At 42.5% G+C, this 19,178-nt stretch overlaps 1 protein-coding gene across 1 annotated transcript in view; it reads right to left on the bottom strand.

Moving 5' to 3' along the window:
* LOC147701266 (IgGFc-binding protein-like) overlaps positions 1–19,178 on the bottom strand; it is a 933,218-nt gene that overhangs the window by 225,861 nt on the left and 688,179 nt on the right. The window contains exon 21 of the mRNA XM_086929331.1: positions 16,724–17,322. Within this exon, the coding sequence (XP_086785457.1) occupies positions 16,724–17,322 (599 nt within the window). The remainder of the gene's footprint in view (positions 1–16,723; positions 17,323–19,178) is intronic.

Below are 19,178 nucleotides of genomic sequence, written 5' to 3'. Positions count from 1 at the left end.
TGCCCAGGTCTCTTGTAGCAAAATTATTTGATAGCACTTAAGTAGCTCAGTTATCTTATCTAATTTATTAGTTATACCATTTACGTTCCATGAACAAATCGTTATTTCCGTAAAGGGTTTATTTGTAGTTTTAGCAGTTTTTTCATGTTTTGCTTGTCAATAGGTATTATTTCCATGTAGGGCACTCTTAATCCATAAATCATTTATACCAATTTCAGTTTTATCGATAGTGTCTTTTGCTTGATCTAGCACTCCTTTATCTATCCGTTGATTTGGATTTCTATATCCGTTGATTTAACTCATGAGGTAGCCTGTTGTCCTGCAGCCTGTGTGATTTAATGTTTGTTTTTCTAATGGATTAACCCCTGTTTGTGTGTCATCTACTCCTTGTCATTGGTTTCTAGTTTGCTATGAAGCATCTTGGGTTTGGTATATGCTCACTGTATTTAGCATGCGGTGAGGAAAACCTATGAGGAGGTAATGCCCCAGTTACTTACCGGTAATCTTCATTACCCTGAGTATTGTCTTCCTTGCCACATGAGTTCCCATCCCTCCCTCCCTGGGGTGCTATCGGCTTCATTTCTTGGGGCTTGGTGGTTGTTCAGGCTGTGGGTTGGGTCGACCCCTCTCTTTTAAAGGTCAGGGGTGATATGGTTCGGCCATTTTGGGATGGGATGTGAGGCATGGGAGGCTAACTTTTGCTTTGGAGGGTTCTGGTGTGGAGCTGAAGCTCACTTTGTTAAGCATGTGGCGAGAAAAACTTACAAGGAGGTAATCAAAAACTTGACTGGCCTGGAGTGTTTAGTGATCTTGTTTGTTTTATCTGCTGCATCAGTGCATCTGCCTCTTCCCCACAGTTTAAAACATTTATTTTATTATCACACATGACTTTCAGAGTAGCAGGAAATGTCAACTGTGCACTTGCACCTGCTTCTTTAAACTTGGCCATACTGTTCCCCATGTCCCATCACCCCTCTTCTGTAGCTTGACATAGATCTGACTTATAGAGCAGGAATAGCCCTGAAAAGCTCCAAATTTAGAATTAGAGGCCGCAGAGAGAGTTGCCTCGTAACCAGAAAGGTGTGGAAGTAGACCAGAATTTTACTTGGCTATTTTCTGTTGGGTTTCAACCTAAAAAGATCTCTCTAGATTTCTACTTTCAAGTCCTCTTGCTCCACTTCTTGAAATAGCCCTTCTTTGATTAGTTTGATACATCTTGAAATCTGGTCCTTCCGCCCCTTCCAGAACATAAACGATTTTGCTGTTGTTTCACCTTGCTGGATTTTCTAATCTTTCTAAGGTAGCTTGTATGATTCTTGTAGGAAATTGGGTTGTTGGGTGACTGGGTTGTAAGTCCTGGTCAAGCAGTAACCACAATCATAGTCAGGGTAACGGAGAGGCAAACTCCCTAAATTAACTTGTGCTTACTCTGTGGTAGCTTGGCACAGAGCAGCTAGGTTTAACTTAGAGGCAGCATGTAAAGTATTCGCGCAACACTTCCAACAGTAAAACTGTGAAAACACTACACAAAATTATTCCACACGAGGTAATAAAAATATCTCTGATTTTAATAAATAAAACATGACTAAAATGACTAAATGCCAATTAGAACCAGAGAGATATTGATGTTTAAAATATATAGTGAACAATGTCACAAAAAGCAAAAGTGCTATTGCTCCCATCTGGTCCCCCTCAACTGGGCAAAGTCACAATTTCAGGCTGACCACTATGGAGTGCAGGCTGGCTACAGGGACCAGCTGGGCCCGTTGCACAAAGTATCATAAATCCTGGTTGCAGACCATCACATGGATCCGCGCCAAAGATGCGTCACGCTTCGGTTCTGACATGCAGCAAGGCTGCGGTGTGAGGTTCTTTTACGTCGACAATGCTGTTGATGGGACTTGCAATGCAAAGTCCTTTGTTTTAGATGCATGGTGCAGCAGAGGGGAGGTGTCAATTCTGATGAGTGTTTTAAGCGACATTGTAGAGTTTCGTCTTAGTCATGGAGGCTGTTGTTGACAAAAGATGCAAGAAGCTTGTGCTGAGAAAAGTGTCAAAATCGATTTACAAAAGGGGGTGGTGATGAACAGAGTGTCTGAATTGAGCAGACCACTCTTACCCAGTCCAAAGATCAGGGCTTGATCCATCACCGTTATTTATCTCACTGCCCCATCCCAGCTCAGAACCTGGCTATATGCAAATCAGTCTGTCCCTGGCCCAGTGCATCATGGGAACAGGGCAGACTAAACTACCAAGCCAATTCTTTACCAGAAAGGAGACAAGCTACCGGAGACCGGTTTCTGGCATTTCAGCCGTCTTCGGCCCGGCTTGCTTGAATCCTGATGGAGCAGTGAGAAAGGGACTCATGTCTGAGTATACCCTGCCACACCTATAGTGGCCAAAATCGATTTACAAAAGGGGGTGGTGATGAACAGAGTGTCTGAATTGAGCAGACAACTCTTACCCAGTCCAAAGATCAGGGCTTGATCCATCACCGTTATTTATCTCACTGCCCCATCCCAGCTCAGAACCTGGCTATATGCAAATCAGTCTGTCCCTGGCCCAGTGCATCATGGGAACAGGGCAGACTAAACTACCAAGCCAATTCTTTACCAGAAAGGAGACAAGCTACCGGGGACCGGTTTCTGGCATTTCAGCCGTCTTCGGCCCGGCTTGCTTGAATCCTGATGGAGCAGTGAGAAAGGGACTCATGTCTGAGTATACCCTGCCACACCTATAGTGGCCAAAATCGATTTACAAAAGGGGGTGGTGATGAACAGAGTGTCTGAATTGAGCAGACCACTCTTACCCAGTCCAAAGATCAGGGCTTGATCCATCACCGTTATTTATCTCACTGCCCCATCCCAGCTCAGAACCTGGCTATATGCAAATCAGTCTGTCCCTGGCCCAGTGCATCATGGGAACAGGGCAGACTAAACTACCAAGCCAATTCTTTACCAGAAAGGAGACAAGCTACCGGGGACCGGTTTCTGGCATTTCAGCCGTCTTCGGCCCGGCTTGCTTGAATCCTGATGGAGCAGTGAGAAAGGGACTCATGTCTGAGTATACCCTGCCACACCTATAGTGGCCAAAATCGATTTACAAAAGGGGGTGGTGATGAACAGAGTGTCTGAATTGAGCAGACCACTTCATGCACTGGGACAGGAACAGACTAATTTGCATACAGCCAGGTTCTGAAACTGGGATGGTGCAGTGAGCTAAAAAACGGTGTTGGATCTAGCCCTGATCTCTTGACTGGGTGAGAGCTTTCTGCTTAATTCAGAGACTCTGTCCCTCACCACCCCTTGTTGTAAATATTTTTGTCCACCCTAAGCGTGGAAGGGTATTCTCAGATGTGAGACCCTTGCTCATTGCACCATCAGGATTCAAGCAAACCGGGCCGAAGACGGCTGTAATGCCAGAAACCGGTCCCCGGGAGCTTGTTTCCTTCCCAGTGTAAGAATTGGCTTTTGTAGTTTGGTTTGCCCTGTTCCCATCATGCACTGGGACAGGAACAGACTAATTTGCATACAGCCAGGTTCTGAAACTGGGATGGTGCAGTGAGCTAAAAAACGGTGTTGGATCTAGCCCTGATCTCTTGACTGGGTGAGAGCTTTCTGCTTAATTCAGAGACTCTGTCCCTCACCACCCCTTGTTGTAAATATTTTTGTCCACCCTAAGCGTGGAAGGGTATTCTCAGATGGGAGACCCTTGCTCATTGCACCATCAGGATTCAAGCAAACCGGGCCGAAGACGGCTGTAATGCCAGAAACCGGTCCCCGGGAGCTTGTTTCCTTCCCAGTGTAAGAATTGGCTTTTGTAGTTTGGTTTGCCCTGTTCCCATCATGCACTGGGACAGGAACAGACTAATTTGCATACAGCCAGGTTCTGAAACTGGGATGGTGCAGTGAGCTAAAAAACGGTGTTGGATCTAGCCCTGATCTCTTGACTGGGTGAGAGCTTTCTGCTTAATTCAGAGACTCTGTCCCTCACCACCCCTTGTTGTAAATATTTTTGTCCACCCTAAGCGTGGAAGGGTATTCTCAGATGTGAGACCCTTGCTCATTGCACCATCAGGATTCAAGCAAACCGGGCCGAAGACGGCTGTAATGCCAGAAACCGGTCCCCGGGAGCTTGTTTCCTTCCCAGTGTAAGAATTGTCTTTTGTAGTTTGGTTTGCCCTGTTCCCATCATGCACTGGGACAGGAACAGACTAATTTGCATACAGCCAGGTTCTGAAACTGGGATGGTGCAGTGAGCTAAAAAACGGTGTTGGATCTAGCCCTGATCTCTTGACTGGGTGAGAGCTTTCTGCTTAATTCAGAGACTCTGTCCCTCACCACCCCTTGTTGTAAATATTTTTGTCCACCCTAAGCGTGGAAGGGTATTCTCAGATGTGAGACCCTTGCTCATTGCACCATCAGGATTCAAGCAAACCGGGCCGAAGACGGCTGTAATGCCAGAAACCGGTCCCCGGGAGCTTGTTTCCTTCCCAGTGTAAGAATTGGCTTTTGTAGTTTGGTTTGCCCTGTTCCCATCATGCACTGGGACAGGAACAGACTAATTTGCATACAGCCAGGTTCTGAAACTGGGATGGTGCAGTGAGCTAAAAAACGGTGTTGGATCTAGCCCTGATCTCTTGACTGAGTGAGAGCTTTCTGCTTAATTCAGAGACTCTGTCCCTCACCACCCCTTGTTGTAAATATTTTTGTCCACCCTAAGCGTGGAAGGGTATTCTCAGATGTGAGACCCTTGCTCATTGCACCATCAGGATTCAAGCAAACCGGGCCGAAGACGGCTGTAATGCCAGAAACCGGTCCCCGGGAGCTTGTTTCCTTCCCAGTGTAAGAATTGGCTTTTGTAGTTTGGTTTGCCCTGTTCCCATCATGCACTGGGACAGGAACAGACTAATTTGCATACAGCCAGGTTCTGAAACTGGGATGGTGCAGTGAGCTAAAAAACGGTGTTGGATCTAGCCCTGATCTCTTGACTGGGTGAGAGCTTTCTGCTTAATTCAGAGACTCTGTCCCTCACCACCCCTTGTTGTAAATATTTTTGTCCACCCTAAGCGTGGAAGGGTATTCTCAGATGTGAGACCCTTGCTCATTGCACCATCAGGATTCAAGCAAACCGGGCCGAAGACGGCTGTAATGCCAGAAACCGGTCCCCGGGAGCTTGTTTCCTTCCCAGTGTAAGAATTGGCTTTTGTAGTTTGGTTTGCCCTGTTCCCATCATGCACTGGGACAGGAACAGACTAATTTGCATACAGCCAGGTTCTGAAACTGGGATGGTGCAGTGAGCTAAAAAACGGTGTTGGATCTAGCCCTGATCTCTTGACTGGGTGAGAGCTTTCTGCTTAATTCAGAGACTCTGTCCCTCACCACCCCTTGTTGTAAATATTTTTGTCCACCCTAAGCGTGGAAGGGTATTCTCAGATGTGAGACCCTTGCTCATTGCACCATCAGGATTCAAGCAAACCGGGCCGAAGACGGCTGTAATGCCAGAAACCGGTCCCCGGGAGCTTGTTTCCTTCCCAGTGTAAGAATTGGCTTTTGTAGTTTGGTTTTCCCTGTTCCCATCATGCACTGGGACAGGAACAGACTAATTTGCATACAGCCAGGTTCTGAAACTGGGATGGTGCAGTGAGCTAAAAAACGGTGTTGGATCTAGCCCTGATCTCTTGACTGGGTGAGAGCTTTCTGCTTAATTCAGAGACTCTGTCCCTCACCACCCCTTGTTGTAAAGAGAAAAGTGTCAAGCCGCAGCGGTACCTAAAGCGGTGCACCAGTCTCAAGATGCGGGAGGTGGCATGGATGAAATTCTTTTGCAAAGGGTCTGACCCATGCAGCAGTGGTGATGCATCAGTTCTGCTTGGGGATGTGTCTCTGAGACGATGACATCCGCCGGTTCTGCTCAGTGATGCGTCACTCAGCAGAAGATGTGACATTTCCACTGGCAAGCACCGTAAGCCCACTTTCAAGGGTCCAGGACTAGGGTAGCACCAGTTGGAAGAGTAGTCTCGTGGATGGCAGAGTCCAGGTGCAGGGGTTGGAAACATGTTATGTCCATAAGGCCTCAGATCAGTAGGCCAGCCCGCTAGCCCTCAGAGTCACTATGGATTCTGGGGTCAAGTGATGCAAGTCTAGTTCTTATCACCCTGGCAAGAAGGCAGCAGCACAGTAAAGCAGGAGTCCAGCAGAGTGCCGTCCAGCAGAGTGGAAGTCCTTCAGCAGCACAATTGTCCTTCTTCGTGCCAAAGTATCCACAGGTATTAAAGTGTATTGAAGTTGTGGTGTCTGTGGTCCAGTACTTATACCCAGTGGTGTTTGTGAAGAGAAAGAGGTACCCCCAACTATTATTCCTAAATCGGGGCAAGTAGAACAATTGTGAAAATGTATTTAGGAATAACAATTACTTTTGGACCTAAGCACAATAACACAATCAAAAACAGTATAAAAATCTTTGGTTTATTCTACCAATCAAAGAAATAAGTTCGAAATGTGTTAAATATGTTTTTATATTTATTATTTTTTCATAATTTTTTATGATGTATAAAGTTTGTCTGGTAAAAATATTTCTTCGATTTGACTTAAAGAGTTCATATAATCACAGATTCAAAAGTTGACTTAGAAAGTTCATATAATCACAAAACATTGTTACAATAAAACACAGAGCATAAACAATAATGTCATGGCTAAACAAATTAGTAGATCCTATGCGCGTTTTGGCTATCAGCCTTCCTCAGGGAGCCATAATTAAAGTTTCAGCGAAAACCTAGACAAAATACAAATAATCAAAAGATACATATAAGTGTCATATATCGGTCCTAAATAGATTAATAATTGCCTCTTTAACATGAGGTCAACATTAATATTCAACTATCCATTAAAACATGCTACTAATCAACACATATAGGTTCTAAACAACCTCACCAAAATAACCTAAAAGGGGTTGTGCCATATTATCTCTAACACCAACAAACCGTCACCAAGTGCATCGTTTATATACAGCATCTAATAGGTATGAGGACTTCAGTTGAAGTAAAAGGCAAAGAATTTTGCAAGAGAAAAGATGGAGAGGAATTGAAAAAACCCAATTTAGAATTTAAGGAAAGAAAGAGAGAAGGAGTAGAAAAATGATTAAGCAAAGAGTTTGACTTGCTAATTTATTAAACGTGATATTTCCAATAAAGTGAACAACCTACTCAATAATTAGTTAGCTATACCTTTAGTTAGAGGTGGAGCAATCACTTAAGTTAACTGCCCCAAAGAGGAAATAAATTCTCACATAACTACCGCTGTGATGGTGTTCCGTATTATCTATGAGAGAAAACTTAAGTTTGACACTTTCCTAATGTCTAAATCATTTGTGTTGCAGTCAAATCTATAAACAAAATGTGTTTACCTTTCCTGGTGTATTAGATTCATAACTAGATGATCCGCACGGATAAATTAATGATCAGTTCTTAAGTTTGATGAACTGACACAGCTACAATGTTTCTTCTAAGGCAAAGGGGGATAGGGAAGGGGTTAGTACATTGTTAGCCCTCGTCACCAGCCGACTGGACTACAGGAACTCCCTTTACGCAGGGACCACAGCCAAACTTCAAAAATGACTGCAGCAAATACAGAACGCCTCCGCACGACTCATCCTCGACGTCCCTCGCCACAGCCACATTTTGGCCCACCTGGAAAACCTGCACTGGCTCCCCGTCAGCAAGAGGATCACCTTCAGGCTCCTCACCCACGCACACAAAGCACTCCACGGCATGGGCCCCGAATACCTCAACAACCGCCTCTCGTTCTACTCTCCCACCGGCCAGCTCTGCTCCACGAGCCTCGCCCTCGCAACCGTCCCACGGATCCGCAGAGCCACCACCGGAGGATGATCGTTCTCCTACCTGGCCGCAAAGACATGGAACTCCCTCCCCTCTCACCTACGAAAGACCCATGACCATCTCACCTTCAGAAAACACCTCAAGGCCTGGCCATTCGAGCAGTAGCGCCCCCCCCCTCTCCCTCAGCGCCTTGAGACCCTCACGGGTGAGTAGCGTGCTCTATAAATGTATTGATTGATTGATTGATAATATGGTCATCATTTAATGCAAAAGGAAAATCAGCAGAGAAATACTATGGCCCGTATAAGACATACAAATTGCATGTATGGGTTAATCTTTAAAATTTAAAAAGGTAGAGTGGAAAAAGGCATCACATTGTATCAAATTTTACACCTCAAAAGAAGTTCAAAAGGATGCCATAGCCAATATTAGGCATATAAAATGATTAAGGAAATTGCTGTCGCCTGGCATCACATGTCTCGTTTTGTGTTTTTGAAGGAACGGAGAACTAACTATATTATTATCTCACGTTTGGACAGAACTATTTAAGGGCCTTTTTTTATCCCAGATACTGATTATTCGGAACCAACGGAAGGTGAAGTACAAATGGTGGGTACAGATACCTGATAATGACCACAGGACTCTGTCAAGAAGAGTTCTTCCAAACTTTTTTTAAAAAGAAAGGAAACAGTAAAACGGTGAACGCGCCTATAAATAGAGATTGAAATGTATTGGTAAATATAGTCCTGGGTGGTTATATATTTTTTACTATAATTACTTAACCGGGAAATTAGAATTTAAGCTTCTCTAAATATTCATTCTCGTTCCCAACATTGGCGAGCTCGAAGATCGTAACAAGGGCAAACACCTAAAAAAGTGATTTATGAAATATTTTGAGTATAGGAGTTTGGAGTTTATGTTAGATCGACGTTTAAACAGATACACAACAGTAATGGATATCAATCCATCTCATTTGTTTCATATAGCTTACCCCTCAACTCCTAACATGTAGCAGTTCTCTGGTGTCCGTCCGTGAAGTGGTCAAAGCACCATAGGCAGTAGCAACACATGGCACGTTGCCTGTGTGTTAGATATGCAGCAAGGCGGAGTTGACGGCGGATTTATCCCTATATACCCAGCAGCGCGGAAAAAAAATGCGAGTTTAGGTGCGGAAGTGTTGCACTCGCGGCCTGGATCTAGTAGAGATGCAGAAAGGACTAAGTCGAGTTAGACAAAAGTGAATGATTAAAGCGGCCATCTTATAGTGAACCAAATGAACAAAAAAATGGGTCGTCTCTCCTTACTTGGAACACGATATAGAACCTGATGTTGTGTATTTGTATGATATACACATACACCTGTATGTGAAGGAAAGAAAAAGAAACAAACAAAAAAGAGAAAAACCGTGAAGAAAAAAGTAAATAGTATTGGTTTCTAGCACCAGACTCAGAGATGTTGTTTACATTTCAACACCGACTGTGTTTATATGTGGTGCTCATAATTTTAAATCTACAAAATCCATAAATAATTACACATGATTGAACTGAAGATCAAAACAAAGCCTTGCTTTAAATCAGCCAACCTGTGTGTTAGCCGGGCGAGATCATATAATTATTAAGATAATAGAAAAATGTCAACAAGGCCTTGTTGAATAAACTTCTGTCTCTAATGTTCTAAGTTCATCCATAATTATATTTCAATACATGATCCCAAGGTATTTCATTGTCCATCCCATTTAAATAAGTTTTTAGAACAAAAATCCAATATACCTCTCTACATTTACGTACATTTGAACTACTACTTCCTGAAGTGATGCAAATTTTTTCCAAAATCAGCCATCATATATCTTCTGCTATATGTTTAGCCTCCATGTAATGTTTTACCAAGGGGGCTTGTATTTTGTGGGTACGGATTGCTGATCTGTGTTCTGATAGTCTAGTCGACATCATGCGTGCCGTCTCCCCCACATAGCCCTTATTGCAAGGGCATAGCAATAGGTAGACTACGTTGGTCGTTATAAAATTAGTCATGATATTAAGATTCAATTTGGCCTCATTGAAGGTGAATTGTCTTGCTTCGATGGCAAATTCACAGGCAACACAGAAAAGGAACCTATAATTTCCTATTGGTGAATCAAGACCAGTAATAGTAGATTGCACCATATTGTGTCCAAAAGTCATTGTTATTCCTAAATACATTTTCACAATTCCTATACCCACTGGTGCCTTAGAGGTGAGGGAGGGTTCAAAGACAGGCATTTGACGTGTGCATATGTCCACCCCAGGGATGAAACCGTGAACCCTGTGGTCCGGAATCAGGCACCCTGGTCACTGCCCCACACCTCTTCCACATAGGAGGGCCTAAGGGCAGAGAGGAGGGAACAAGGTGTGAATTGTGCCTGCCTGTGCGAATGCAGGGTAGTAGTGTGCGAGTACCTGGTGAGCGGTGTGCGAGTGTAAAGTGATCTGTGTATCCGCATGAGTGTGGGCTAGCAGTGTGCCCAGGTGAGTCCAGAGTGAGCAGTATGTCTGTGTGAATGTACGGGTGGATGTGTATCTATAAGAGTGAAGGATGAGAGAGTTGTGTTTGAATTTAGGTTGCCTGTATGAGTGCAATGTGAGATGTATTTGTGTGTGAGTGCACTATATTAAACTCGGACCTTTTGGCATTGCCAATCCTTGCTTTACTTGATGATGGATAATTGTATCCGATTTATCCCCCATAAAATTAAACTTTGATAGCAACCCCCTCCCCCCACTCTGGTAAATGTTCCAGCGTCACTGATTTTGGGGAATATGGTCATGCTACAGGACAAATTTGTCTCAAGTTAGTATTGCCTATGTTTAATGCAGTGTATTATAAAACTTCAATAAAAACAATAATGAATGGAAAAATAAATGTTCTAAAATTCCTCCAATGGACCAGACCCTTCTAATGTTTAGGACTGTAATGTAGATGCCTGTTGGAGTTGAGGGTCTCTAATTGGAAGAGGTAGGTACCTTTGACCAAATAGGGACCCTTGCGTGTAGTCAGGGTAACGGGCTACACTCCTAAAATAACCCCTGCTCACCCCCTTGGTAGCTTGATATGAGCAGGCAGGCTTATCGCAGAAGCAGTGTGTAAAGCATTTAGGAGCACATACAGTAACACAGTGATAACACTAAAGATGAACACCACATAGGACTTTAAAAATGTTAGGAAAAAGCTCACTTCTCTTAAGATTGTAAATGTGACACTTTACTCTCAAAGTACCTTGGATGCGTAACGCAACACAAACAAAAGGGTTGCAGGGAAGGTGATGCGTCGGTTCCTTACACTCAGGGAAGTGGATGCGTCAGTTCCTTACTGATATGCAGAGGAGTTGATACTCGCTTCCTTACTGTTTGGGGAGGTGATGTATCGGTTTCTTACTGCTCTCCCATACAATGCGACAGGGTGGCGCCTCAATGCGATACTTCTCTCCCGTGCGATGCAACAAAATTGCGTCTTGGTGTCAGGAATTCCTGTCACACTATTCTTGGCTCGCCATGTGTTATTTAGCAACAGCTATGTGGTCCAAACAATATTCATATTGCAGTAATTAACTGTGACCAGTGGTTTCTTTCATTATTATTTTTTTGCGGATTTCTGTGACCAATGCGTATTTGTATATTGTTTTCTTATTTAACATTGGTTTTTGCCAGTGCTTGTTGGAAGTAAAGGGGCCGCTCGCTAACTGAATTGACACATTGCCAGATCATGCCCGACAAAACCCAGGATCCGGGCTATAAATAGCCTCGCTCTTCAAGCACTGGTTGCTTGGCTTTTTGTTTCCTACGTGTCGGTCTAGGATTCCCCAGAGCCCCTGCGTCATTCAAACCTCCAAGGAAGGATTTCCCCGGGCCTTCTCCTCTTCAGCAAGCACGTGACCTCAGCCTGCAGGCATTTCTCTCATCTTCAACTTAGTCTCCTTTCCGCTTCAATTATCTCTGCATTAATTGCTTGAGATTTTACATGCATTATTGATGAGTGGACAATTTGGGACAATATTAATCTTGTTAATGCTATCTTTTATGAGGACAATAATTATTTCGTTTTTATGGCTATTGCCTAATGTAAATGCACATGTTACTGGGCTGTGAATAGGCAATAATTATTCTTATTCTTTTAAAGTGTGCATCCCTGTTTGTACACGTACTTGGCGTGTGTGCGCGGAGAACAGATCGTGTACAGGTTGCCTGATTTAGGCATACATGTTTTTTGTTTTAAAATTGACCTGATTTAAAGGCGCAAGTAACTCCCTCTGAAGGTGCACCATCCCCAAGTTGTTTGAGAAGGCTGGCAGCGTATTAGGGACACTTTGGCCAAAGTAATATTAACATTAGGAAATTTCTTGCACACATTAAGGTGAGATCATAGGATGGTATAAATCTTTTGCATAAAATTTCATATTATGATATGGATTACTTAGCCTAATACAATACCTGTTTATGTTCTAGAAGCAAACTGTATTTACCATAGTCCTTACTGAGAGACAAACTAGTTGACAAGGCATCACACAAAGAAAGGTAATGTGAACATTGACCCATGTGTATGTTTTACATGTAGTCCAATGAAATTGGGGAATGCAATGCTTATGCGCTTTGTGTATTTTTTAGAGTATATCACAAGTAGCTTGCCGAGTAATCTTCCAGAACCTGACTTGCCCAGACAGCACATCCTCCTTTTGGTGAAGCACGAAGTGTAGCAGTTTCTCTCTCTCTTTTTCTCTCATCCCCAATCCCCTTCTCTCTGAACCTGCCGGGGCTTCTGTTCTTATCAGCAGCACTGAGAGGTGCTTGGGTGGGCTGAGGAATAGTCATCGCCCCTGCAGACGGACCTGGTTTTCAGGTGAGTGGCTGGACTCAAGTCTTACACTTGGTTACGATGCAGCAACGTTAATGCAATGCATATACGCCCGACTCAGTGATCTTCTGTGCCGCAACAGGCCCTGCGACAAGCTTCTCCGGTGATGAGATAAGCTTCAACCATGCGATGGTGACAGCAGCAGCGGCAGTACGCCTCCTTGGCAATGCGACAGCAACTGCTGCGGCGGCGACTCGCTTCTCGTCGTTGAGTCGCGCTTCCAACTCCCAATGACATGCAGTCTTTCAGAAGGCCCAGCACAACAGCAGGCACTTCAATTCCCAGCCAGGGAATTCAGGGTGGAGCTGGTTGGTGAAGTTTTGTATCCCTGGGACTTCAGGCAGGAGGCAAGCTCAAAGTTCAAGCCCTTGGAGATTCTTCTTCAAGTTGATAAAAAGCACACTCAGTCCTCTTCTCCTTTCTTTTGTAATGAAGCGACTACTGCAGACCAACCCCCAAACACACAGTACAGGGGTAGTCTCCTCCTTCATCTTCCTGGTTCTTCTCCTCAGCCTGTCTGTCTTGATTCCCAAAGTGATCTAAAGTTCTGGGGTCTGGGTCCCTCTTTTTATACACCAACATCCTTTGTCTCTGAAGGCAGAGAGTGTCTGTTCCTAGTCCAAACCAGTTCTGGGTGCATCCTGCCAGTGTACAACTTCTTCCTTTGTCAGTGTTGACCAGGGTCCTCAGACACACCACAGGAGGTGGAGCCAGCATTGTGGAAGGCAGGCACAGCCCTATTCAGGCCCAGGTGCTAATCCTCCCATCACTCCTTACACAGATAGGTCTATTCAGCCTTGTGCTGACTCACCCTGTCTCCTGGAGCCCCCCAGCCCCTGTCAGTCAGAAACCAAACATGGAATACTCAACCTAGCAGAGGCAGGAGAGGATAGTTACGCAAGAAAATACCTACTTTCTGACAGTGGTATTTTCAAACACAGAATGTTAAAACGAACTTCACTAAAAGATGTATTTTATCATTCTGAGTTCAAACATACTAAATTTGTTCCCTAAGTCAGTTATGATTATAAGGTGTTATAATCAAACTGCCCATTCTGACCGATGGGAGCAGGTGGCCTTGCAATAGTGAAAAACAAAAATGGCTGTAATTCACTATCAAGACATGCCACACACATCAGGGCATGTCCTACCTTTACATACAATGCACCCTGCCAGTGGGCCTACTTTAGGGGTGTCTGTCATGTAGAAAACGGAATGTTTGGGGAATGGTAAGTGGGTGCACTTTCCATGTCAACAGGACAGTACTAGACTGTACACAGGCTCCGCAATGGCAGGACTGAGACATATTTTACAAGCTGCTCTGGTGGGTGGTGCAAATAGTGCTGCAAGCCCACCAGCAACATGTGATTTACAAGCCCTGGGCACATGTAGTGCACTGTACTAGGGTCTGATAAGTAAACCAAACTAGCCAATCATGGGGTCAGTAACCCATACATCATTTTAACAAAGGGAGCACTTGCACTGTGGCACTGAATAGCAGTGGCACAGGGCCCAAAGCATCTAAAACCAGCAGAAATATAAGGGGCAACAGCAAAAAATGCAAGGGGGACCCACGCCAATGGTGCCAAGTCTAACAATGCCTGTAGTGGAAAATATGGTATCAAGTACATTTCTCCCACTTTTTCATTTATCCCATCCTCAGTTTGAGTAATAGGTGATTTACTGTTTGAACAAGATAAAAGTTGCAGTCAATTAATAGTAGCCATTAAGTGAACTGCTTACTCCTTAATACATGGTCCCTCACAAAACACACAGTGGGGTTTGCAGATTTATTACATCAAAATAATAATGATATTGCCTTTCTAAAAGAAACATGGGCTGATAAATCATCTGAAACAGGTCTTAAAAATTGTCTACCAAGCGGATATAACTTAATTAGACTGGACAGACCCCAAAGAAGAGGTGTTGGCCTAGATATTATTGAGTGATATAGAAGTCATGTATAAACCCCTCTTGTAAATTCTAAGGGTTTACTTTTTTCATAACAAATTCTAAATGCCTTTACTTTTAATGGTTTACTTATTTATCGTTCCCCAAGGCCAAAAGATAATGTTTTACAAACTTTGCAAGGATTGTTGGAGGCATATACTGGCTATACCACATTCATCATCCTAAGTGGTTTTAATTTTCACTTTGAATGCTTTGAGGATAAAAATACATACTTGCTACTAGATAATCTAAAAAATTTGGACTTTAAACAACTAGTACAAGAATTGACTCACTCTACTGGCCACTTATTGGATAGTATTTTTTCAAATCACTCAAATATTAGATTTGATAAACTGCTAACTTTGATTTGAACGGATCATATGGTTATTTTGTTCAAACTTCACATCCCTAACTGACCAAGACAAAGCCCAAGTAGTGAGTAATAATAGGGCATAGACACTAAAAATTGACACATCTAAATTTGACAGTTTATTAAAAAAAAAATCTACCAGCAGCAAATGATGATTTAGAACAAGCTTCAATCATATGATCATGGATCAATGATGTGGTGTCTCAGCTAGCCCCCGGAAAAAAGTTATATAACTTATCAGAAAATGCCTTTTTTGACATAGTTCTCACAAAGACCTTAGGGAACTTAAGAAGAAAAATATACTTACCAAGAACAGATATGGCAAATGCAGTATAATCAAAAGATAGATCAAAATATGTAAATCTTGTAAAGGAATATAAATAGCTTATTAAAGTACCCAAAACATTTTTTTGTTACCAATAGAGAGCAAGCAGTGATGTTTGAAGGATAGACTTCCACTCCTTTTTTTAATTTCCCTGTGGGGTACAGCAAGGGTCCTCTTTAAGTAAAACTCTTTTTAATGCATACATCACCTAGTTTATTTAGATGATCAGTGTATATGGTTTTTCTCACTGTTCTTTTGCATTGGCATAGCTAGACCTTTGGCCGCCCTTGGCGTTCCCTACATTTGCCACCCCACAACAGCCGCAGGTAATAAGAGGGAAGGCTGCTGCTATGCCACTGTTCATCTGCCGATGATACACAGTTAGTGGTTACAGTCTCATCTAATCCAGAAAGAGTTGCCCTGCAGTTCAGCACATGCATGAACAGTATTGCACAAGGGATGCACCTGAACTCTCTTAAGCTTAACTCCAATAAAACATAGGTGCGAATGTTTGGAAACAATAATACTTTCTGGAACTCCACTGGTGGCCCTCTAATCTAGGTTTGCTACCAATTCCGGTACATCTGGATGTAATTTTTGACAACAGACTAACCATCCTAGAACATTCAAATCAGGTGACCTCTTCCTGCTTCTTTATGTTGAAAACCTTAAAATACATTTTACAATGTTTACCATTAGAATATAAAAAAGCAGTAATCATTGCCTTGGTAATATCAAACATTGATTATTGCACTGCACTATTTGGAGGCTGCCAAGTACGTCTTCTCAATAAACTTCAGACTGCAAAACGTGGCAGCGAGAGTTCTGTTGAATCTACCAAAATTCTGCTCAGTTTCCAGTTCCATTAGGGAACTCCACTGGTGTCCAATTAGAGGACATATTTAGTTCAAAACGCTCTGTAGGGTTCACAAGGAACTACATCTAGATGTTTCATTCTTCTTGGAGGATATTTTTAACTGGTACTCCCCCTGCACCTTACCATCTAGTACTGCCAAAAAAGTATAAGTACCCAGAGTAAAGAAAAGCCAACTGTGGTGAGAGAAGCTTCATCTACACTGCAGCAAAATGGTGGAATATACTGGCAAAACATTTAATAGCTCAAGCAAACCTGTTGAAATTTAGGAAGGATTTCAAAACCGGGCTTTAAATTTTTTTTTTTTAGATAAACCGGTCTGTACTCCTTAAAGGTGTGGATTGCTTTTGTATTTGATATTTGACAATGCTTAGGGTCCTTGCACTAGCACCAAGACACATAAGTATAAGCGTGCTTTACAAATTCTTTAACATAACATAATCACCACTGCCTGGTCACGGTTTGATTAGTTTATATACATACCAAAACCTGGTAAGGGAAGTCTCTGCTGAGGGTTATGGTTATGCCATAGGCCTCCAGTGTCACCACTTTGGTGTATGAAACTGTCTTGCTTCCTCGGTTGTCATTCTCAACTGTGACGGTGAAGGCAGTGAGAGAGGGATCCGTGGAGACGAGGCCAACCAACTGATAGACGCAGGTGCCCATGAAATCATATCTATGTCCATCGAAAGTAGTGTAGTGAGGATCTCCACTGCCGGTACAGGTGGAGTAGCTGACTGGGAAACAGTCTCGAACTCCATTGACCAGCATGCATTTTTGGCTGTCTTTGCATTGGGTATTCCTGTAGACCACCATGCCAAGGTTTGGGTCACATATACAGCGCACTTGGCAATTGGTATCGCACCAGAATTCCTCATTGGGCTTGTAGTAGAAGCCATTGGAAGTGCAGCCGCAGCTTCCCACTGGGACACATTTGTCGACACTAAGGACGTAGCCATCATTACATTGGCAGGTCTCCACACAAGGTTTAATGCAGGTGTTTGGGGCAGTTCTGTCAGAGCAGCTGGCTGGACAGGGGCTCCCACAGGACTCATAGTGACTGTTCTCACCACAGGGAAAGGCTGCAATGGAAATAAATATGTTAGTTCACAACAAAAGTAACACACTTCATTATAATCAAAAGACAAATACAAAAATCCTAAACAAATAATGGGCCTTTGTGATGACGCTTTACACCAAATGGTTATATATAACAATGGAAGAGCCAGGAAAGCAAAAGTCACTGACGAATATGAGTGGTTATGAAACCACATTACATACTGAGATAACTTTGCACACTTACTAAATACAAGCTGCTGCATTGATGAGGCAGCCTAATGTGCCAATGCATGTGACTTGCCATTTTTACATTATTGGAAGTACTGGACTGCTGTACAGTATGAGCACCATTTCCACCTATGATATAGCTAAGGCCTTTAGCTTTTAACAATATACAGTCAGCTTTGAGTAAGTTCCATTAAGTTAGTGGTTGTTTTTAGTTAGCCCCCTTTTGCCACTGCTTTAAACCATTGTCATTCACATTTTGGGGCAGCCCAGAATAGGATTTCACTCTGACCATCACACTATTGGGTGCATTATCCCACCAGAGAGAAACTATTTATAATTGCAATGCATGTGGTGCACTTTTCTCAGGAGCAGCAGCAGCTGGTAGGGACTATTTGTGGAATTCAGAACATATCTTGAAATGAAGGCTTCCAAGTAAGTGCAACACTTGCTGAATAAACCTAGATCTAAATAAGGGCTAGATGTAACTATTTATTGAACAAAGGGTGGCCCAGCACTCAAATAAGTGAAATATGAGTAATGATTGTAAATAAACCATATTCACAATACAAAAGAGAGCAATCCATCAAAATGTTCCCATTCAAAGAAAGGAACTTGTAGATTTTGATTGTAGGTACAACATTTCTTTTATTCTTTATTGGAATACAAATTTCTTAAAAATTCATAATCGACGACGCGTTTCGTCCTCATACGGACCTTCTCAGTGCTAAAATATGTACTAACAAAGAAGACAATATTTACAACACATACAAACAATATTGCAACATAACTTACAAAAGAACCAAACGAAATATGGCTCCACAAAATAGCGGAGCTCATTTATACCCTTATAGTGCACAACACAGTTCTTTACATTCAAGGAAAGACCGCTACTAGACACAAACATTGACCTAAATGCACAAACAAACATTGTTGTATGAATATAATATTCCAGAAGAAGGAAGAAAAAAAACACAAGAAGACCGCAAACAAACCCAAATGTATTACAATTAGTTTTAAGGTAAGCAATATTGCTGACCAGTCAAAATGTATCTTGTTACAATAAGTGCACACATAAAGAAATACGCAAGTAACAAATATTAAAAAACCTATAAAGAAATCTAAAAGAGAAAGCCAAACATTTAAACCTGCTATCAAATCATTTTTGAGATGAAGTATTTATAAAAATTCACTCAGGTCAAAATTGCAGAGTAAGTCAATCTGAAATAGAGTAAGACACACATTGCTATTCAGTTTATTGCTACCACTGTCAAATTCCATTTCACTCATATTGCAAGGAATTGTTAGACAATTTTTTTCTAACACTGGGGAGCAATAGTCGCATATTACTGTTTGATGTAGAACAGAGATAATTGTAACATCATCCTTTCTCTATTTTGATATCCTCCTTCTACCACATTATTCAGAAACATTGTGTGCTGAGCCAAGCACACCTTCACAAATGATGGCAACCTACGTGGACACTTGACCCTCCAAAAGGATATATTTAGACTTAATACGAAAACAAAAACATTTTAAATAATAAGATTAGTGCTTAAACTTACATAATGTGACCCTTTCAAATGAGTACATCAAAGTGATGTCCCAGAAAAAGACCTGATTAGCATGTTTAGTCCTTCAACAACCAATGAAA

This window comes from Lissotriton vulgaris, chromosome 7, assembly GCF_964263255.1.
Source record: "Lissotriton vulgaris chromosome 7, aLisVul1.2, whole genome shotgun sequence".
Lineage (NCBI taxonomy): Eukaryota > Metazoa > Chordata > Amphibia > Caudata > Salamandridae > Lissotriton > Lissotriton vulgaris.
Note: the sequence above shows the minus strand (reverse complement) of the source record. Positions and strands in the feature narration are given on the sequence as shown.